This window comes from Aphidius gifuensis, linkage group LG1 (genome assembly GCF_014905175.1).
Source record: "Aphidius gifuensis isolate YNYX2018 linkage group LG1, ASM1490517v1, whole genome shotgun sequence".
Lineage (NCBI taxonomy): Eukaryota > Metazoa > Arthropoda > Insecta > Hymenoptera > Braconidae > Aphidius > Aphidius gifuensis.
The window spans coordinates 7,821,285-7,842,625 of record NC_057788.1 but is presented as its reverse complement, the minus strand read 5'-3'; the positions used below and the strand labels follow the sequence as shown (position 1 = coordinate 7,842,625).

At 25.2% G+C, this 21,341-nt stretch overlaps 3 protein-coding genes across 8 annotated transcripts in view; 2 read left to right on the top strand and 1 right to left on the bottom strand.

The window, feature by feature from the left end:
- The window catches only part of LOC122847544 (short-chain dehydrogenase/reductase family 16C member 6-like), a 31,910-nt gene that overhangs the window by 3,899 nt on the left and 6,670 nt on the right, over positions 1-21,341 (bottom strand). Inside the window, exon 2 of the mRNA XM_044145310.1 lies at positions 19,985-20,060. Within this exon, the coding sequence (XP_044001245.1) occupies positions 19,985-20,045 (61 nt within the window). The 5' untranslated portion in view covers positions 20,046-20,060. The remainder of the gene's footprint in view (positions 1-19,984; positions 20,061-21,341) is intronic.
- LOC122847532 (thyroid adenoma-associated protein) lies at positions 996-5,246 on the top strand. The gene is made up of 4 exons (XM_044145292.1): positions 996-1,975; positions 2,055-4,443; positions 4,519-4,772; positions 4,848-5,246. The coding sequence occupies exons 1-4, from the start codon at positions 1,010-1,012 to the stop codon at positions 5,196-5,198; spliced, it is 3,960 nt and encodes a 1,319-aa protein (XP_044001227.1). The 5' UTR covers positions 996-1,009; the 3' UTR covers positions 5,199-5,246.
- LOC122847529 (uncharacterized protein CG43867-like) overlaps positions 6,662-21,341 on the top strand; it is a 42,095-nt gene continuing 27,415 nt past the window's right edge. For all 6 annotated transcript variants that reach the window (XM_044145282.1, XM_044145286.1, XM_044145284.1 and 3 more), the window contains exons 1-2: positions 6,662-7,201; positions 12,770-13,942. In XM_044145282.1, coding sequence (XP_044001217.1) covers positions 13,067-13,942 — 876 coding nt within the window. In that variant the 5' untranslated portion in view covers positions 6,662-7,201; positions 12,770-13,066. The remainder of the gene's footprint in view (positions 7,202-12,769; positions 13,943-21,341) is intronic.

Sequence of the window (21,341 nt, the reverse complement as noted above, 5' to 3'; positions counted from 1 at the left end):
GAAATTAAAAATTTTTTAAAGCCTTAAAATTTTTTAATTTTTATTCAATATCAAAGACTAATATTATCATGATAAAAATAATAATTAATAAATTTTTTATCATCAAATATTATTTTGATATTTAAAAAATATATTTATGACCTTAATTAAATCATCTTCTAACTGGTTTTACCAATGATTCTTTTACACTTTCGCCGAGATACGAGAATGATGCAGAATTTTATTTGCAATCATTAACAGCACACACATTTACATTAGTTTAATATATATATTATTTGTATCACTTTCTTTTGGCCCACTTGTATGAAAGCCCGTTTGATTTCAGGGCTTGCATATAAAAGGGGTTTATCATTTTACCAACTTTTATTATTTCATTTAGATAACGTTTATAATTATTTTTAGCCATCAGTTAATTGTCATTAAAACCCCCAAAAAATATAATTATAAATTTATTACAATTAAACTTCTATCTCTCAAGTAATTTTTTAATTTTTTTTCATATTTGAATCAGTTAAAAAATATAAATGAAGATGGCATTAATGATGATTTTTTTGTTGTTTTTTTTTTTGTATTATGCAACTAGTGCCCTCTAGTTATCTCCCTCATGGAGATGCTGGAGTTGAAAAAATAAAAATAATAATTTATCATAACCTTCAATTTGTCAATAAAAATATTGACAAATATTTTTGCTCAAAACAATATATTGTTGTATTAATAAACATGTATAAACAATGGTAAACCAAACAATGTGAAATATAAAATTTTCTCTAATAATTATCTAACAATAAAAAAAATTGAAAGTTAAAAAAAAAAATAGAAAAAAATCTTTAAATATTAGTGCAAATATTTACTCCAATTTTTGGATAATAATTATTTGATTAATATACAAATTGATGTATTAAAAAAATATATTTAAAGGTGGATAAATAAATATTTAATTAGTTAAAATTTTAATTTAACAAAAGACAAAAAAATAAATAAATAAAAAGTGTCAATTAAAATTTCAATAATGGAGCATAAAAATTTACTAACTACTCTTCGTGATTTACATGAACAAAAAAAAACTGGAGAACTTGATGAAGATGAAGATGATTTTTTAGATGACATAAAATGGAGAGGTATAATTGATTATGATTTATTAGAATCATATATGGAACATATAAATGAAGAAATACGTCTTGAAGCACTTGGTCTTATTGTTGATTCACGTAAAAGTACACTTCATTTTGTCCAAAAAGAACTTGATTTAATAGTTAATTTTTTAACAATAAATCTTGGTGAAAAAATGGAGTATGTTCCAATAATAAAAAGATCATTAAAACGTCTTAAAGGTAGTCTTGCTGTATTCAAAAGAAATTCATCACAATTAGAAAAATTAGAAAAACAAGAATCATCAAAAAAACAAATAACAGATAGAATAAATATATTTGAAAAAGTTAAAGAAGAAATAATACCAATTATTGATGAATCAATACAACATATAATAAATTATGAAAAATTTTATATGAAAATACGTAATATTTGTTTGACTGGTTTAACACCTGGTTCAACTCATGCTAAAAAAAATAATAGTTTAAAAATATTACAAGCATCTGAAGAATTATTATCAAATGATTTTGCTAAATTAAAATGGTCAAATGAACAAGCAACAAAATTATATCAATGTTTATTACTTGATACATATGAAACAAATAAACAAAATATTTATAAAATAATAAAAAATATTGAACCGACAATATTAAAATTAGATAATGAAAATAAAATTCATGAAATTATTGATGTTGCATTAAAACTGGGTAATAGTATGAGACCAGTTGATTCAATAACAGCTTCTTATATGTTAAAAATATGTCTTTTATCACCGTGTATTGAAAATGTATTAAAAAATTATTATAAATTTGATAATTTTGATAGTCATGATGATCCAGATTATTTAACATTACAAATGATAATTATTGTAATGGAAAAACTCAGGGTAAAACAATAAAATAATTAATTAATTTATAAGTTAACGAAAAAAAAATTATAAATACATTTGCTTTTATTTTTTTTAGGAACCAGCAAAGTTGGCTAGTGAAAATATAATTTTAGCAACATCAAAATATTCATTGTATGGTTATTTAACATGCATAAAAAGTTTACTATCAATGTGTGATTTTAATAGTAAAAAAAATGAATTATGGAAAAAAACAATAAATAATATTATTTTAATTTGTACAAGTTTAAATGAATCAGCATCAAAAATTGTTAATAATTCATCACCAGAAGGTCATTTTCCAATGGAAAGAAAAAATTTAGATATTAAAAAAATAAATGATATAACAACAACTGTTACACCACAAATGGTATTACTATGTACATGGAGAACAGTTAAAGAAGTTAGTTTATTATTTGGTTATATAACAAGTAAATTACCAATTGAAGGTGAAAAAAATTGTGAAATTGGTTTATTAAATGAAGAACAAATTGTTAATATTGGTAATCAACTTGTTGCAATGTTATGTGAAACAAAACATAGAGGTGCATTTGAACAAGCACATACTGGTTTTGAACAAATTTGTCGTAGATTATGGAAACTTGAACAAATTAATCTTTATAATCTTCCAAAAATATGGTTATGGCATGTTTTATTAGCTATATCTGGTTTAGCACCAGGTAATGAAAAATTATGTTCAACAAGAAGAAGTGCTGGTGTACCATATATGGTACAAGCTGCTATTGTATCAGAACCATCTGTTATTAAAAAAAAAGATGCTATTGTATTTCATACAACAATGAAAATATTATTAGATATTACAAAAATTGATGATGAATTTGAATTATGGGCAAAATCATGGGAATTAATATCGACAAATAAATTTTTTTTAGATATACAAGATGAACATTCAAAACCATGTATATTAACTGATGAAAATTCAATTTGTAATGTAACACTAACTGAAGTTAAAACACATGCATTAAATATACTTAGATCATTATTTAAACATACACAACTTGGTGATTTAACAAAAAATTATGCTGAAAATGGTTTAATTGCTGCAATTAAAAGTTATGATGAAAAAACATGGGCTGAAAGAAATGCAGCAACATTATTATATAGTTCATTAATAACAAGAATATTTGGTGTACAAAGAACACGAGATCATGTTAATTTAACAGTACATAATAAAATGACTGTTAAAATATTTTTTGATAGATATCCAATATTATTAGAATTTATGTTTAATGAACTTGATAATTTTGTTAAATTAAATGATCGTATTATTAAACCAAGTATACAAGCAATATTATTAATATTATCAAGATTATATTTAAGTATTCATACAGATATACAAGAAGATAATGATAAAATTAATAAATTTATTAAATTAATATCATCATGTGCTAAAAGTAGAGTTTATAAAACTCGTGAATTAGCTGCAAGAGCATTAGTACCATTTTTAAATGTAAATACAGTTGAATTATTTTTGCTAAAATTATTTAAAAATATATCTGATGATAAAAAACGTTTAAATTTAAATTTAATGCATGGTTATATATTGCAAATACTTGAAATAACAAAAACTGGAATTTTAACATCATGTGAATTATCAATGGAAAATCTTGATTTATTTATTATTCGTTCATCATGGATATTAGAAAATCTTGAAGTTAATAATAATTTACCAGCTTGTTATCCATTAGCAACAGTTTACATTGAAACACTTCAAGAATTATTAAAAATACGTAATTATTTGGATAATCAAATAATATTTAATAAATTTTTTTATCGTTTATTAAATCATACAAGTATTCATGAAATACCAGTATTGAAAAATCGTCCAGGTAAAGAAACATATGAAGCAACTGCAGCAAAATTTCTAATAAAATTAATGGAAGTTAGATCAAAAGATGAAATTGTATTATCAAAATTAATTGATGCATGGAGTGGTATATTATCATATAATAATTGTGAAGTACAAATAACTGGTTGGATGAATATTGTACTTGCAATACATCAAACATCAAGTGAAAAATTATTACATTGTTCAATTGATATTGCAATAAAACATTTAAGAAAATCACAGTTAATTGATAATGAACTAAAAAATGTTATTTATGAATTTTTACATGATGTTTTTTTGGCAAATGAACAAAATTTAGAACCATATAAATCTTGGGATAATTTTAAATCATTATCAAAAGCAATTATTATCATATTTCAAGATAAAATGCCTGATGAATCATCAAGTTTGTTTAAATTATTAGGAAAAGTATTTGGTAAATTAATTAAAAATAAAATATATATGGAACTTGTTGAAACTTTGGATGATAAAGTATTTGAAATGTTTTGTGATAATTCATGGACTGGATCAGCTAGTTATGATTGTCGTATTGCAATTGCTTCAATTATACATGATGTTTATTTTGATATTAGAAAAACTAAAAGAAAGCTAGTTCATGGTAAATAATAATTTTAAATGATTGATAATAATAATATTAAAAATTAATTATTTGTTTTATTTGTTTTTTATTTAGGTATTTTATTAAATTGGTGGACAACTGTTTTAAATTTATTAATTGATGATAATATTGAAGTACGTAAATTAGCTGCAATTGCAATTTCAAAAGTAGAACCAGTTAATCAATTAAAATGCAATTCAAGTTCATTAAAATTATTTTTTAATAAATTTTCGAAATGTTTTTATGACGAAGAAAGTAGTATGTTTGCTGCTTATTTTGTATGGAGTTTAAATCTTTCTGATGGAGATTATGAAATGGATGAAAGTGATGTAAGTTGAATAAACAAAAAAAAAATAGATAAATAAATTCTAATAATTTTAATTGTAATGATTTTTTTTTTTCAGGTATTCAACAAGTGTTACAATTATGAAAATTTTGAACCACTTGCAATATCAGATCTTTGTGGAGAATATTTAACAACGTTAGTTGATCGTCTTGATATTAATATTGCATTTCCGCTTGATGTACAAAATTGGTTAGCAAGAAGATTAAATATTTCACCCATGGAATGTCAAGATCCTCATACTTTGGTTAAATTTTATTATCAAAGTCTACCTAATCTTAATGGAAAACTAATTGACATACTTGATCCAACATACAATGACAAATTACTTCAAATTCTTGCTTTTGAAAAATTTGGTTATATTGGAAATGAAAAAAATTTGAAATATTCATTGGCAAGTGTAGAATTGTAAAAAAAATGAGTTAAATTAATCAACGATTTTATCCAACGAGCATGACATCGTAAAAAATGAAAATAAAAAAAAATTATATTTTTTTTTTTTTCATTTCATGAATTTATGAATAAATTTCGTGATATTAGCATTCGTATTTTTTCGTCTCGCTATTTTTTTATTTTGTTTTTATTATTTTGACCAATTGAATTTTTTTTTTTTTTTTTTTGGGCAAAGAGAGAAAGAGAGGTTCAATTTTACCTTGCATTACAAATTTATATTTGAATTGCGCTATTTATTATTTTTTTTTTTTTCATCTATTATTGTTTTTGTTTTTTTTTTTTTAAGTTCATTTATTTTATTTAATATTTTTTTTTCTCTTGGAAAGTCAAAGCCACTTTACTTGTCGATGTATTAAAAAAAAAATAAACTTTATTCTTACACGATACACCCTTACTATCAAAACGATTTAGACTCATTATTATTCAAGAGCAATCGTTGTTGAAGTGGCCACGATTACGGCGCTCGACCAATTCGGATAAATAGATAAAGTATTCCCCAGTTGAATTTTCAAAAGCGTACGTAAACTCATGAATAATGAATTGTCAATTGGTACATTTCAATTTATGTGCATCTGACTATTTCGATACAAACATGACCTCAATGTGATTTTACAAAATCTCATAGTCATTACTTTTCAAAGAATTAATATTCAAAAATTAATCAATTTATTATAACATCAAAAATGTTACATGTAAAAAATTTCAATTGAAAAAATTTCTATATAATTTTTAACTCTGCCAAATTTATTTCTTTCATAGCATATATAAATGGGGTAAACAGGTCAACAATGCAAAATGCATAATAGCACTCTCAGCATTCGCCAAGTAGTTTAAAGAAAAAAAAAAAAAAAAAAATGAATTTTAATATTTTTTATACCTCTTCTCTATTTTTATGCACACTAGTTTTATGAAAATTCAAGAAAAACGAGTATCAAAAAAAAGAGTGTAGTAAAAAGCTCTGGACAAAATTAAAAAGTTTGTAAAAAGTAGTGTTCTTTCTAGTGGTGACTTGAGCTATAAGCATGCCAAAATAATCAACAAAAGAAAAAACAATATTTTCTATTTTTTTTTTCTCATCAAATGGGGTTGAGAAAGGGTTTGTAAGAGAGAATATAGAACAACTTCAATGTATTATATTTCAAAACAAAGAAAATTCATCCCTTGAGTAATTTTCATCAAAATGACTATGTGAATAATGAAAAAAAATAGTGAAAGGATTGGACAACGAATGGTAGAATAATAGAAGTGAAACAAAGTAGAGTAAATAATTGATGATAAACAAATCCAAGCAAATCCAAGTCACCCGCCTTATTTATACATGAGACAAGATGGTGGATATTTGTTGATAGTATTGGTGATGATGATGATGATAGTGGTGGTGGTTTTGGTGCCTCTCTCTGCGCGCGCGGTCCTAGATGACGACAAGTAGTTGGCGCTTCAGTCGGGAGCACTCACCGCCGGTTGACTCGTTCCTCTTCTTCTTTCACATTATTTTTGTTACCAATATATTAATTCCAATTTTTTATAATTTAAATTCCCATGCTCCATATGATTACTATCACAATGTTTTAACATTATTAATACAACACGTAAATTATTAAGTGATATATATCATTCAAACAATTTTATTGTCAATTAATTAAAGAGCACATGACAATTATTACATTTGTATTGTCAATGTTATTTGATAGTTAAAAAACGTGAGTGTGTATTTGTGTATATAGATATATATGTGCATGTGTATTTTGTATATTTTATAATATTTTTTTATTCCTCGTTTTCGTGGATAAATGTTTTTTATTTTCCTCTTCGAAAGGTTAGTTAAAAATTAATTTAAAAAAAAAACTAATAAAAACAACGATCGTGTGTGTAATACCAGGCATGGAGTGGACTCAGTGTGGTGCTCGTTTTAAATTACATCAATTATATCAATGTTGTCATAATTACTCCAATATTTTATAGGTAAGTTATTTTTAATAACAATCATAAATTATTATTTACCAGTGTTAAATTAAATCAATATTATTGTTGGAGTATTTTATTGTTATTTTTTTATGTTTTTTTTGTAAACATCAAGGTTCATCCTGGACCTGCTGTTGTATTGACTACAAAGGCCAATGACCTATTTTTTTTTTTTTTTTTTATTTTCATTACGTCTCAGCTGTCAGACTTTAAACAAATATAAAATATTATTATTTTTTGTTTTTCTTTGGCCCAATGCCTTGACAAACCACAGTCTCCATTTGTTTTATAAATATATCACCCAAGAAAAATTATTATTACTTAACTTTTTTCTAGGCTCAAATTAATTCTAGCGTTGAATTTTTTTTTTAAATTATTTTAATTTGTTTTTTTTTTTTTCTTTACCTGTTTATTATTATTGTTATTATTTTGAGTTTAGTTGGATTGATTAGATTGATGAGACATGAACACAAAAAAAATAGAAAAAAAAAAAAAAGTTTGACTAGAGAGATAGAGAAAGAGACAGGAACAAGTTTGAAAAGTAGAATTGCCAGTTAGTTTTCTAGTCAATGTACATGCATGTACACACAAGGCCACATTCCTTGATTTTCCAAACGAAGGATGTTATTGCTTTACAGTAATTTAAGTAATTACATATGACTATGTACAATTTTCTCTAGTGTTGATCGCACCAGGTTGAACAATTTATTTACCATTCATTCTCCATGTGTCTATATTTATTTATCAAATTATTTTTTTTTACTTTAAAATCATTAATTAATATTTTATCTTTTTAACATAATGAAAAAAAAAAAACCAATCGAAATGTTCGTTTATTTTTCTTTGTAGTAACAATTGTTGCATCTGTTGTATTTCTATAACAGCATTTCGATTTTTTTTTTTCGATTGGATTTTTTTTCTTTTAAAAGGGAAAGGGGGTACCACCGACATTGAAGTAATTTGTGACGATGAGACGAGAATATAATATGTGTATATTTGTATGGGTGTGCATTGGCGTTGCCAGACAGTGCGATGACATTTCCAAGAATCGATTCATAACTCCATATGATCAGCTGGAGTATTTTTCTCCGCTCGCCTTATATATTGATTATTATATTTATATTATCAAATTAATATTATTATTATTAATAATAACTGTGTATTTATTAAGATATTAATTATCTAAAAAAAGAATTTTAATCTTATTTTATTATAATGATATTGTAACATTTGTTTTATAGATTAATTTTATCGAGAAATAATTATTTATGTAATTATATTTTATGTTTTATTATAAATATGTTTATTGAATGTTTTTTTATTATTAATTATTATTAATTATTGGCATAATGCCAATGGCTCAATCATAAACTCGTTGAGTTTTAAAATTTCGATTCGACTAGTTTTTGCATGAATAAAATTATCTGAATAAAAAAGAAATAAAACTGATACAGAAATGTAAAAAAAAAGGTCAAATAAAAAAAAATATATATCGAGTGATATATTCAGGAATATCCGGAAGGCTTTACATACAAGAAATCGCTCGAATAAATAATCTCAGTGTATAGCCTGCGGAGGTAAAACGTTTTTCCCGTTACTACTACCCGAGTAGAAACTTGTTCAGGATAGCCTGAACACTGATCCAGGCCTGATCAGGATATCGTAAGGCTATCCCTATTCAAGTAACTCTATCACATCCTGATCAAGCCTGGATCAGGCACCTACATCTTTTCCTTAATAGATAGCTGATCCAGTCCGATCAGACTTGATCAAGATAAAAGTATTAAATTTATTTAATTTTAAATATTTCATCTTAATTCAAGTCCTGATCCGGTGCTGAATCTACTAATAAAGATAAGTAGGAATGGCATGATAGCATCAAACTATTGTATTTTATCCTAATAGAGTAGCCTGATCCATTCTGGATCAAATCTTGATCAAGAAAAAATTATTGAATTTATTTTTCAAAATAATTTTTTTCTTGATCAGATTGTTAAATTTCTATTAAGAATAAAGTAAACTTAACTGGATCAAAATGGATATAGAAAAAAAGTATCAAATTTTTGCTCTTTGAATTTTCAAATTGCCTGATCAGGATAGCATCATCTGGTATCCTGAATAAGTAGCTTAATCCATTCTGGATCAAATCTTGATCAAGAAAAATTATGAATTTATTTTTTTCAAATAATTTTCTGATCAAGATGACAATGGATCGAACTACTATTAGAATAAGTAAAACTAGCTGGATCAAAATGGATAAAAAAAAGTATCAAATTTGCGTCTTTGAATTTTAAAAATTGCCAATCAACATAGCATCAGGCTATTTATTTTTCCTTAATAGGGTAGATGATCCATTCTGGATCAAATCTTGATCAGAAAAATTATTGAATTTTATTTTTTCCAAATAATTTTTTTCTTGATCAATTGATCAGAATATCAGGCATAATAAGATGAAGTAAATAGCTGGATCCAAAATGGATGAAGAAAAAAGTATCTATCAAATTTTGCGTCTTTTGAATTTTACAAATTGCCTGATCAGATAGCATCAGGATATGTGTATTTTATCCTTAATAGGGTAGCTGTTCCATACGATCAAATCTTGATCAAAGAAAAATTATTGCATTTTATTTTTTCAAATAATTTTTTCTTGATCAGTTTGATCCAAATGGGATGTACTATTACAATGAGTAATTTGTTAATCCAAAATGGATGTAAAGAAACAAGTATCATTTACGTCTTTAATTTTAAAATTGTTTGATCAGGATAGCATCATTCTTGTATTTTATCATTAAGAGTAGCCTGATATTTGATCAATATTGATCAATATTGAATTTATTTTTTTTTAAATAATTTTTTTCTTGATCAGTCTTATTTAGATGGATCAGGTTATTATTGGATAAAATAGAGACAAATGTCGTATTTCAAACAATAGCTGAGGACAAAAAAAGTTAGTACAATTATCGAATTCAATGGCCGAGGCATTAGTAAAGTACTAGCGTTGTAATCCCGTGTCGAAAGGGTTCGAACCCCGGTCATTAGCAATATTTATTAGGTAAATTATCAATTGGGTCAGTTTCTAATAATAAAGTTTATCTGTATTCTGTTAGCGTTAGATTTCAAATAAAAAATAGAAAATTATTAATTTTTTTTTTTTTGAATAAATCATGTATCCTGATCAGTTTTGATCCAATCTGGATCATTATGGATCGTATCTTTTACCACAGCCTGATCAGGTATCCTGATCATTCTGGATCGAACAGAAAAAAGCGTTACATCCTGATCAGGTTCGATCCAGTATCTGAATCCATTATGGATCATGTATCTTTACTACAGCCTGATCAGGTATCCTGATCCATTCTGAATCCAAACCTTACGAAAAGCGTTACATCACAGTCAGGTTCGGATCCAGTATCTGGATCAGATTGATTGAAATCAGGCAAGCCTGATCAGGGCTTGATCCGAACCTGACCTGAATTTCTACTCGGGATATACTTCACAATTCGATGAAGAAAAGAGAAAGATTCAGAGTCTGTCTCTCCTTGGGGACATATAAATTTTACGTAAAATTGACTGGAAAAAATAGCATACGTTTGGCCCATAGGATCTCAACACAAATATTATATATAAATAAAATATTGCAAAAATTGTCAAGTTAAGATTTAAAAAAGCTTGTATAAAAAGAATAAAAAAAAATATATATTTATATCGATATGAATAAAATAAAAAATATAAATAATGGAAAAAGATAAATTTTAAATTTTAAATGTATAGTTTTTTTTTTTTGGATGCTGATGACATTTTACTTTGAAAAATATTTTTTTTTTTCTACTTGATTTATGTTTTATCGTTGTCCGAGAATTTTCAAATAATTTTGAAATAATTAAACAACAGATTTATATTTTAAATTAAAAATAAAATTGTAATTCAAATAATTGTCTTTTTTTTTTTTGGGAGGGATAGTCATTGTTCTTGAATAAATTTTTGATGATATTAAAAATTACAAATCGATCATGGTCGCTGAAAAGTTAATTTAAAATTTATTTACGATCCAAGCGAGCCAACTTAGCCGAAGTTTACATTATACATGTAAATATATGTGGCTACTGAAAGTACTAAAATAGTGGTAAAAAGGGATGAAAAAAATTTATCAGCTTGAAAATAGCGTTGATATATATTTTTCTATGAATACGTAATATTCTTATTAGTTATTAAAAATTAGATAGATGATAATATACATATATTTTATCATCAAAAAATAATTATTATTATAAAACTTGATTCAAACAAATTAGTATATTAAATCACGTTAATATTGTTTAATTATAAAATCAGTATTTTCACAAGTATCTAAACTTTTAATGTCATTATTAAAAACTAGAAAGTTTTCTTTTGATTAAAATAATTATTCAATGTTTATTTATCCAAAAATAATCATGTTAATTTGTGTAATTGAAATTTTAATTTGTTAGTTGTTTACACTAGTTTGTTGATAGTTATTTAAAATACTTGTTTATATTTACAAACAATAGTTGAGCTGTATCAAATTACAACTGGTTTTGTCTGGCATCTTGCCAATAAATTCGAAATACACAGTGTCGAAGGTATATAAAGCTGGCACAGGCATAATGGCACAACCAAATCAGACCTTATCAGTAATTATGAGCTGATTATGAGCTATTTTTGAGTGCAAACCGCGATTTTTGAGCTTTTTTTTTTTTTATTAAAAATTATTTATTTTCAAAACAGCTAATTTTAACTTTTATTTAATATCACGATATGTATCGAAGTGGGGCCCTAAATTATGAGCTTTTTATGAGCTAATTAGGTATGCAATTGAAAAATTTTTTTTTTTATTTTTATTTTATTTTTTATTAAAGTTTAACGTAAGCTGGCACAATTATATATTTATCATGTATCCTGATCGATTATTCTTAAAATTACAAACTATTTATGTTAAAAATTATATTGTGTAAAAAAAAATTTTTTTTATAATAATTTTTTTATTAATAATTAATTATGAAAGTTTTCAACGTAAAATAATACAATTTTATTTATCAAAAATAAATCATGTAAATTGTGTAAATTAAATTTTATTTACAGTTAATTATGTTGCAAAAATTTTTTTTATAATAATTTTTTTTTTTTTATTAATAATTATGCTAGGTTTTAACGTAAGCTAGCACAACTTTTTTATTTATCATTCGATACCAATCGAGTAAGGCTCAAAACTATTTTGTAATCAACTTGTTTTTTGTGGAATAATTATTATGCAATGATAAATAATAACTACTTTTCATTGTCAATAACTTTTACATAATAATTATTTTAAAAATTTATTTTAAAGTGTTTAGTTTTAATTTTTTTAATGTTTTTTTTTTTTTGTCACGTTTTTGTTGTCCAAATGTCTGGCCGTTAATTTCCGGTCAATTCCCTCAAGCAAACAAACCGGCGACGCAATTATAACTTTTCCTATTTGACTTGAAATCGAATCAAAAATATTTTATAATAATTTTATCATTATATTTCAAAGTTTTAATATAATAATTATATATTTTTTTTATTTTTCAGATGATACTATCTATGTTCAAAAATAATAATGATTAATTTTATTAATTAAAATTTATGAATAATTTAAATAAAATGGAGTCAACTTTGAGATTAACTAGAGAAAAATTGCTGAAGGCAGTGGTGACATTTAAAGTCCATCCAGGACCGTAAATATACAAATGAAAAAAAAATTAATAATATAAATTGACGTATTAAAATGTCAATATTATCATAAAATAAATAAAACGTAATTAGAAATTAAAAAGACAGCAAAATTATACAAAAGAAAAAAAAAAAAAGACCAAGTGGGCGAAGGTAATGGATGAATTACGTGGTTCGCCGGCTGGACGCCGACTATCTCAAATATTAGATCCAATTGCGCGGCTTGCATCAGATTTTGGTTCAAGTTCAGCACCATGTAGTCCACGTCTTGGACGTTATGAAAATATTAATGAAAAAAATATACAATTAGGAACAGAAAGTCCAAGATTACATCCAAGACAAAAAAATACACGTCAAGCACCAGTACCACCACCAAGACCAAATCATAAAAATGAATCACCAATTCATTTACGATCATTAACATCAAATTATGTAAATATACCATGTGATAATAATTTACATATTGGAAAACATGATTGTATTAAAAGTAATATTGGATATCATGAATTAAAAGATGTTAGTGATAAAATTTGTTCACGTGATCAAGTACCATTTACATTTAATTCTGAATCAAGTGGTAGAGTTGAATATACTGATAAACATTTATATTCATCAAAAAATGATGATTTTATTACATATGGTAATTTTGATAATGATTTATCATCTGAAACATCTTCACCAATATTTGAAAATGCTGCATCAATTGTTGCATCAAATGTTGATCGTATACTTGCATCATTTAGTGAAAAACAACAACAACAATCACAACAACAACAACAACAATTTTGTAGGACGTCTATTGATCGTGAAATGACATTTGCTTCTTCTATATCTGGTGGTACATCAAATAGTGATGATCAAAGAGAGCGTTTTGATCGGCCAACTGGTTATTCATCATCAAAAAGCTTTGATGCTGGTTATTCAGCAACTGTTGAAGAACTCAATTGGCAGGAAAGGTGTTTAGAACTTCAGCTTGAATTGCATCGAAGCAGAAGTCAAGCAACAAGAGTCAGGGACATGTTAAGAGAAAAGGTGAGTTTATTTTTTTGTTTATTCTTATTTTTAACTCAAGTTAAAATTATGTTGTCGTTGTTGTTTTTGTTGTAGTTGAGTTGGTTGTTTTTCTCTACGTGACAAAGTATGAAAATTAAATTTAAAATAAAATTTCAATTCTCTTTTATATATAGATAAAAAATTCTACATGTTAAATTATATATTTAAAAAATAATTAATAATGCAAAGTACCATTTTTAATTTAATAAAATTTTTTAAAACTTCCTCAAGTACCAACTCAGTAGTAATAAAATTAGTAAAATAAAAAAGTTTTTTTTAATTGAAAATTTAAAAAAAAAAAAAGTAAATTTGTAATATGATTTCCTTAAACGAATGATGATGAGTACTCAAGTATCTTTTCACTGATTCTCATCTTAATTTAGTCAATCTAGAAATTACATATAAAGCTTTAAAAGAAAAAAAAAAAATATATATAAACCCCGGATAGTAGAGCAATTTCGGTCTTTCTAGTTTCAATGTTTTTTAAAACACTTCCAGGACACTATCTCGGCATAAGTACTTCTTCCAGGCTGATAAGCTTTTACTTTTATCCTTTACCTTTGTTTTTTTTTTTTTTTGGCTATAAACTTTTTGTTTTTTATTTTATTTTTCACTGTGATATTCCTCCTTGGGGAGCTATCATCTGGATATTCGATCCGTGACAATGCAATGGACGGTAACATTTTTAGTCTGTTTATCCCGCTCCGGGATTGCTACTGATATACTTTGTCGTTTCTTATCATGAATTGGCTGACCATACGTCGACATTTTCCCTTAACTTTTTACCGCAAAAAAAAAAAACTTTAATGACGGGGCAATTGTTTTTTTGATTGAATAAATATAATTATTATTTTCAAAATAATTTAAAATTTATTTAATTATTTATTCATCTATTTATTCATTTATTTGATTATTTATTTATGCATTTATCTTTTTATTTATTGAATAAACTTTATTTTAATTTTTAAAAATTGATTTTTTTATCTTTTTGTAATCTATTCAACAAAACTTCATTGTTCCTCTCCCCTAGTGTTTAGTGAATTTATTAAAAGTGCGTCATAAATTCACTACAGAATAAAAATTTTATATGACACTTTTATTTAACGATGATCTGTTGACCCTTTTGAAATGCCAAATTATATGCATAGTCACATATTTTTTGCATTATACCTAAATCTGCTATCTGACATATTAAACACGTATACTTATATCGATATTTTTGAATTATTATTGCTTTTTTATTCTACGAGACCGACAGCCATTCTTTGATAAAACTTGGAAATAGATTTTAAATTTTTTTAGCGATAAATAATGCCCACGATAAAAATTTTGTTGGGAATAGTTGGAGCTTGTCTCTAATTGCCTGATAAATTTTAGAAATATCTATACCTATTTCTAATTGAATTTAATTGAAAAATTGATATTTATTTATTTAATAATTATTAACAAATAATACAAGAGAGAATAAGAAAGACGACAACAAATCAAATTTTTAAAAGACTGATGACAGTCGTGTTGATAATAGACTTTAAATATAAATTTCAACTGTGTACAATAAAAATATTAAAAAATATTTTTTAAATTTTCATTGTTTAATATTCAAAAAGAGAAAAAGTGAAAAGTTTTTAGAAAGTTATTTCATAGCTTAAATGCAAAAGTTAAGGCTTTATTGCGAATGAAATATTAAGACTTTGGTTAAAAACAAGTATACATACATAATACTAATGATAATAAAATTTATAAACACACATAAGTTTGCTTTTGTTTAAGTGGTTAGTAAATGTACGCGTTTTTTTTTTTTATTATATACATAATACAAGAATTTCATTTGGAAGCCAAATGTATACATAATCTTCGTTAAAAAATTTTTCAAGTCAGCAAGTGTATATTCAAGTTTAAATCGCACGCTTAAAACTTGGTTTAATTTTTTAAATATATATTTTAATCTCTTGCAGTCATATTGGAATTTATCAACTCGACAAGAGTTTAATATATTTTTTTAAATCTATTGCGCTAAAATATTTTAATAACGAATATTTTTCATATACATTTTATTGAATTTCAATACAAGCTGAATATTTTTTCTTTTAAATAAATTCTGTTATATAACTATCAAGTGATAAAAAAAGAGCAACAAGATCGATAAGTTTTTGTTATTAGTAATTAATATAAAAAAAAAAAAAATTTATAGATGCATTATTTATTGCACTGATGACCTTTTTTTAAATCAATTTATTCGATATAAAAATAAATGCTGATAGAGCAATAATGTCTACTTCCTCTCCATATATTTCAAAAAAAAAAAAGTATTATTTTTAATTCAAGAACAGTCTTACGATATAAAAAAATCAATTTCCAAGTCATTTAAATTAATTTAGCTATACTACTGATGAGATTTAATCAAAGCAAATTTAATTGATAATAAAAAAAAAAAAATGGTTTACATTGTAATATTGATAGATTAGATGATAATATAGTCGTTAATGTTATTGGTGTAGCTTTATCAGTATTCTTTGATTAATACAAAGTGGGTTTGTCTTGGCACAAGGGGTTGAAATATATATTATAAAAGAGAAGGTAAGGGTATATATAAGACTCTTGGGAGTCATATCATTCGGTCACCCAAATGTTATGTTACATTTACTGTGAAATATCCACTATTATCTTGATTTAAAGATGCAATATGTATGTGTTTCTATGATATTTGTTGGGTACTCAGTGTCGTTAACTTTTCATGTCCATAATAATATATATAAATTATTTAAATTACTATTTCTAATGCTTTTTTAATATCACTATATAAAACTCATCAAAAAATCATTTTTTTTTTTTATCGTTATTTGCTATTTTTTTTTTATTTGTCAATTTAAATAACACTGAAGGGAACATACAGGTTTTCTTAGGCCTGGCCCTTAACTCCCATAATCAATTATTAATAAAAACGAAGCTATCCTCGTAATTATTTTTTCTTGTTCAATTGTCTGGGATCTAAGCTGATTAAAAAAAAAAAGGGAATTTTCGAAATGGTCAAAAGAGAGTAGAGGGTAGATTTTAATTGTTTTTAATTTTTTTAATAATGATAGAGTTGAGCTATCCTCGTACTTTTTTTTTTATTAAATTGTCTGGGATCTAAGCTAGTTTAGAAAAAAAAATGGGAATTTTTGAAATGGTCAAAAAGGGGTAGAGGGTGGATTTTAATGGTTTTAAATTTTTTTAATAATGATAGAGTTGAGCTATCCTCGTAATTTTTTTTTTATTAAATTGTCTGGGATCTAAGCTAGTTTAGAAAAAAAAATGGGAATTTTTGAAATGGTCAAAAAGGGGTAGAGGGTGGATTTTAATTGTTTTTAATTTTTTTGACTATCTAAAACCCACCCCGTATCCCTCTTTGACCATTTCAAAAATTCCCATTTTTTTTCCTAAACTAGCTTAGATCCCAGACAATTTAATAAAAAAAAAATTACGAGGATAGCTCAACTCTATCATAGTTAAAAAAAATTATTTAGCCAACAATCCCTAAATTTGTTCTTTTTAAATACGATGTAGCTTATTTGAGAGGGTTGTTTTTTGAAATCTATGACTTTTTTGGAGTATATTAATACTTAATTTTTAATTTCTAATAATTTTTATCAAATTTCATATCATTTCTAATTATTTATTCAAGTCGGGGCCTTGGAAGCCGAATCATCCCTGGATTAGGAGATTCGAGACGCTAACTTGGACGCTAGCTTCAGCGTTATTCAATTTAACTAATATAAATAAAATATTTAATTTTTTTATTGTTTAAATTATCCAAAACTATTGTATATTTAAAATTAAAAAAAAAGTAATTTCAAGTATCATAAAAATATTCAACAAAAAAGATAAAAAAAAAAAACTTTTTTTATATTATTTTTTTGATAATTAATTTTATAGTTAAAAATAAAAAATATTTATATATTCATGGCTATATATATTTGTTGAAAAATATTTTAAACTTTGCATAAAAAAATTGGATTTTTAAAAGTTTATTTTTCGTATATAATATCAAATATCTTTTTTATTCGATATGATTTTTATTTTGCAAGAAAAAGTTTTGATATAGTTTTTTTTTTTCCTGAATGTTGACGTTGAATATTGGTTAGCCAAGACTTTTTAAATACAGTAGAAAATCAGTAGAGAAAAGTATAAGTATATACTCTTGAGTACAACGAGTACAAGAAAGAAGAATAAACGACGCCAAGACGACTCGGCGACGTTGAAACTTCCTGCACCAAGACACAACCCTGCGGCATCAGCCAAATATATTTCTCTGCAGTGTTTAACGCCAATGTCAAAATATTGAAAAAAAATTCCCTCTCACAGATTTTGATCAAAGTAGGCTTCTTTTTTAAGTGAAATAAAGATCTATTTTATCAAATTTTTTATAATTTTCTACCACGATTTAAGCTTGAGATAATTGTCAAAGTTGACGCTTTATACACAAGTATAGAAAGCATCGGAACGTTTTCAATTCTATTGAAAAAACGCTCTAACAAAAAACCTTTATTTTAATACAGCTAATACTACTTCAAATTACGAAAATAATAAAAAAAAAATCATCGATTTCTACCACGGATTTTGAAAGTTATTAATTATTTAAGAATATTAAAACAGTCAAAAATTACCGGTGAAGCATTGAAAATCTGGAAGTATATTAGTGTGTGTAAATACCTCATACTTTTAGACCTTGACACCAAAGTATATAAAAATTTTATACATTAGGGGGCGCTTATTATTTTTTTCAACTATGGTTATAAGGGTGCCCTTTTGCACCCAAAGAGTCGTCCTACTTTGGGATTTACATTCAGCCTTAACGCCAAGTTACATAAGAAAATATACATACACATGTATGTTCAGTCACAAAAGCGTAGGTGAAAAATCATCGTGATTTTATTTTTTATTATTATATTGTTTGCGTATATAAATTACAAAAACAGTTTATAAACTTTTGGCACGATAAATATCAAAATCACTTGTATAAATTACTTGACTAATATTTATCTATCAACATTAATAAAATTGACAAGTTTAAATTGTCATAATATAACTCTATCAATTTTTAAATATGACACAAGTAAATTTAAAAGAAAAAAAAACTTTTTTTATAACGCATCATTGTCGTAAATATTTTGAAAATATTATATGAAAATTATTGAGAAACTTTTCGTATATCAATGACACAAAAAAATTATCTTTCACCATTGTTTTTGTTTTGCTCTAAGTTATGTATTTTATTTTTCTTTTCATTTTGTTGTTTTGTTTTTTTTATTTTTTGCTTTTTGTTGGTCCACCGGGTCACATCCGGCTGATTATCCAGTTGGAAAATGCGACAACTTATACGTTAAAGTTGGCTGTTGGCAACAAACGATATTCGTAAATCTGTGGGAATGACGTGCACTTCACCTTTTGGCAAAAAATAAAAAAAAAAAGAGGGTGGTTGAATAGATCGTTTGACCTAACGTATACGACAATGCTCGGTCGCGTAATACACGTTATAAGACTGTATATACCCTCAAGTTTTTTTTCTACCCTTATGTTACTATACACGAAGAAATAAATAAATAAAGAAAAAAAAAGGAAATACCTTTTTTTTATACACCGAATAAAGTCATAAAGTCTAAAAACGAAGTGGACGTAATTTCCTGCAAACGATGCACTTTTTTCTTTTATGAAACAAATATATAAACAAAGATTTGTTTGCCTGAGTCTCAAGTTGTTTATGAAAAATAAAAATATATAAATTTCTTTTTGTCGTCAACGTAATTTTTATTTTCTTTGATATTTTATTTATATAATTAAAATTGCCTCAGGCAAATAGAAAATCCATTTTGGTGAGCTAATTTATATAGGTACTAAGCTTTATATGTATTTTTAAAGTAATTTTTATTTGATTTTAGTTGTAAAAATTGTTATTTTTTTTTCTCAGTGCAGAAAATTCTCGTAACGAAACAAAAAATTTTGGTCAAATTAAAATGAATGAAAAAAAATTTTTAAACTCACCATTGCTGCAGTTGATGGCGAAAAATCTAGTTTGATGAATTGATGTTGTCAGCTTGTCCATTGAAGCTCATGTCATCTGCAACAATTAAAAAAAATAAAATTAATATACAACTAAAATAAAAGAGACACTATAATTTAAATATAAAAACTAATTTGAAAAAGTTTGATGACTTGTCTAGCTCAATAAAAGCAAATAACATGTAAAAAAAATTAATCAACACATGAACATAATTACTACTAAATTACTTGACCCGTAAATTTATATAATTTTATATTTTTTTTTCAACGTCGATACGAATTTCGAGTTAGGAATTTGACATCGGATCAACGTCGAATCCACTTTGAGCTTTTATCTGGGAACCAACTCGTTAAAAATCAATAATAAAAGTTTAAAAAAAAATTAAAATAAATTAAAATAAATAAATAATGAGGGTAAAACATGAATTACATTGGTCAACAGTATGTCGAGATCGAAAGTCCAATGGAATTTAACCAAAAATTCCTAGATCCAAATATATATATATAATAAAAGTTTCGAGCTGGCGTTTTCCGGCTTCAACGTTGCATGCAAAATATTTATTTAAAAAAAATATATACAATTTTATTCATCATGATTACAACGTTTATTTTTCTTTAGGCAAAAATCAATATTTCGTCGCGCACGAAAAGATTTCTCGTGAGAATTTTCTTTCATTTATACCTCACTGAATCACAAAAATTTTTCTTATATTATCTAAAAATATCCGGTTTACTTCAATGGAGTCAGAGAGTTTCATTTTTTGTTTTTTTTTTTTTCGTTCTCATTCTACGCATTTTATTTTTCACCAACAATTGAATTGAAAAACTTGAAAAGATGATGATAAATTTAAATTTAATTAACTGAAAATTTTATTGAAATTGAAAACTTTTCATTCGCCAAGAAAATTAAATTTATAGTCAATAATAATTTTTCTTCATGATACTTTTGTTAATTGGATTTTTTTTCTTTATTTTTTAATTATTATTCGTAAAAGGGTTTCAAGGGTTAAAATTAAAATGAAAAAAAAATTAAACAATAGTTTTTTGTGTATAAGAATACACACAAAATGGTCAGTGAAGTAAAATTTGAATAAATAAAAAATAAAACTACCCACCCAGTTACCACCCACTCAAAAATAAACCAGCAAAAAACTAATTTCACAAAACAGCGCGTTTGTTCAGTTGAATTATTAAACCCTCTGTTGTGTAGTTTTTTTTTTTTTATCAAATACGCAAAAAAGAGAAAGAGGGTGAGAGGGTTGATATTTTTTTTTTTTTATTTATTTTTGTTATTTACTTGGGTGTTCGATCATAGAACTGCTTCAGGGCATGGTACAAA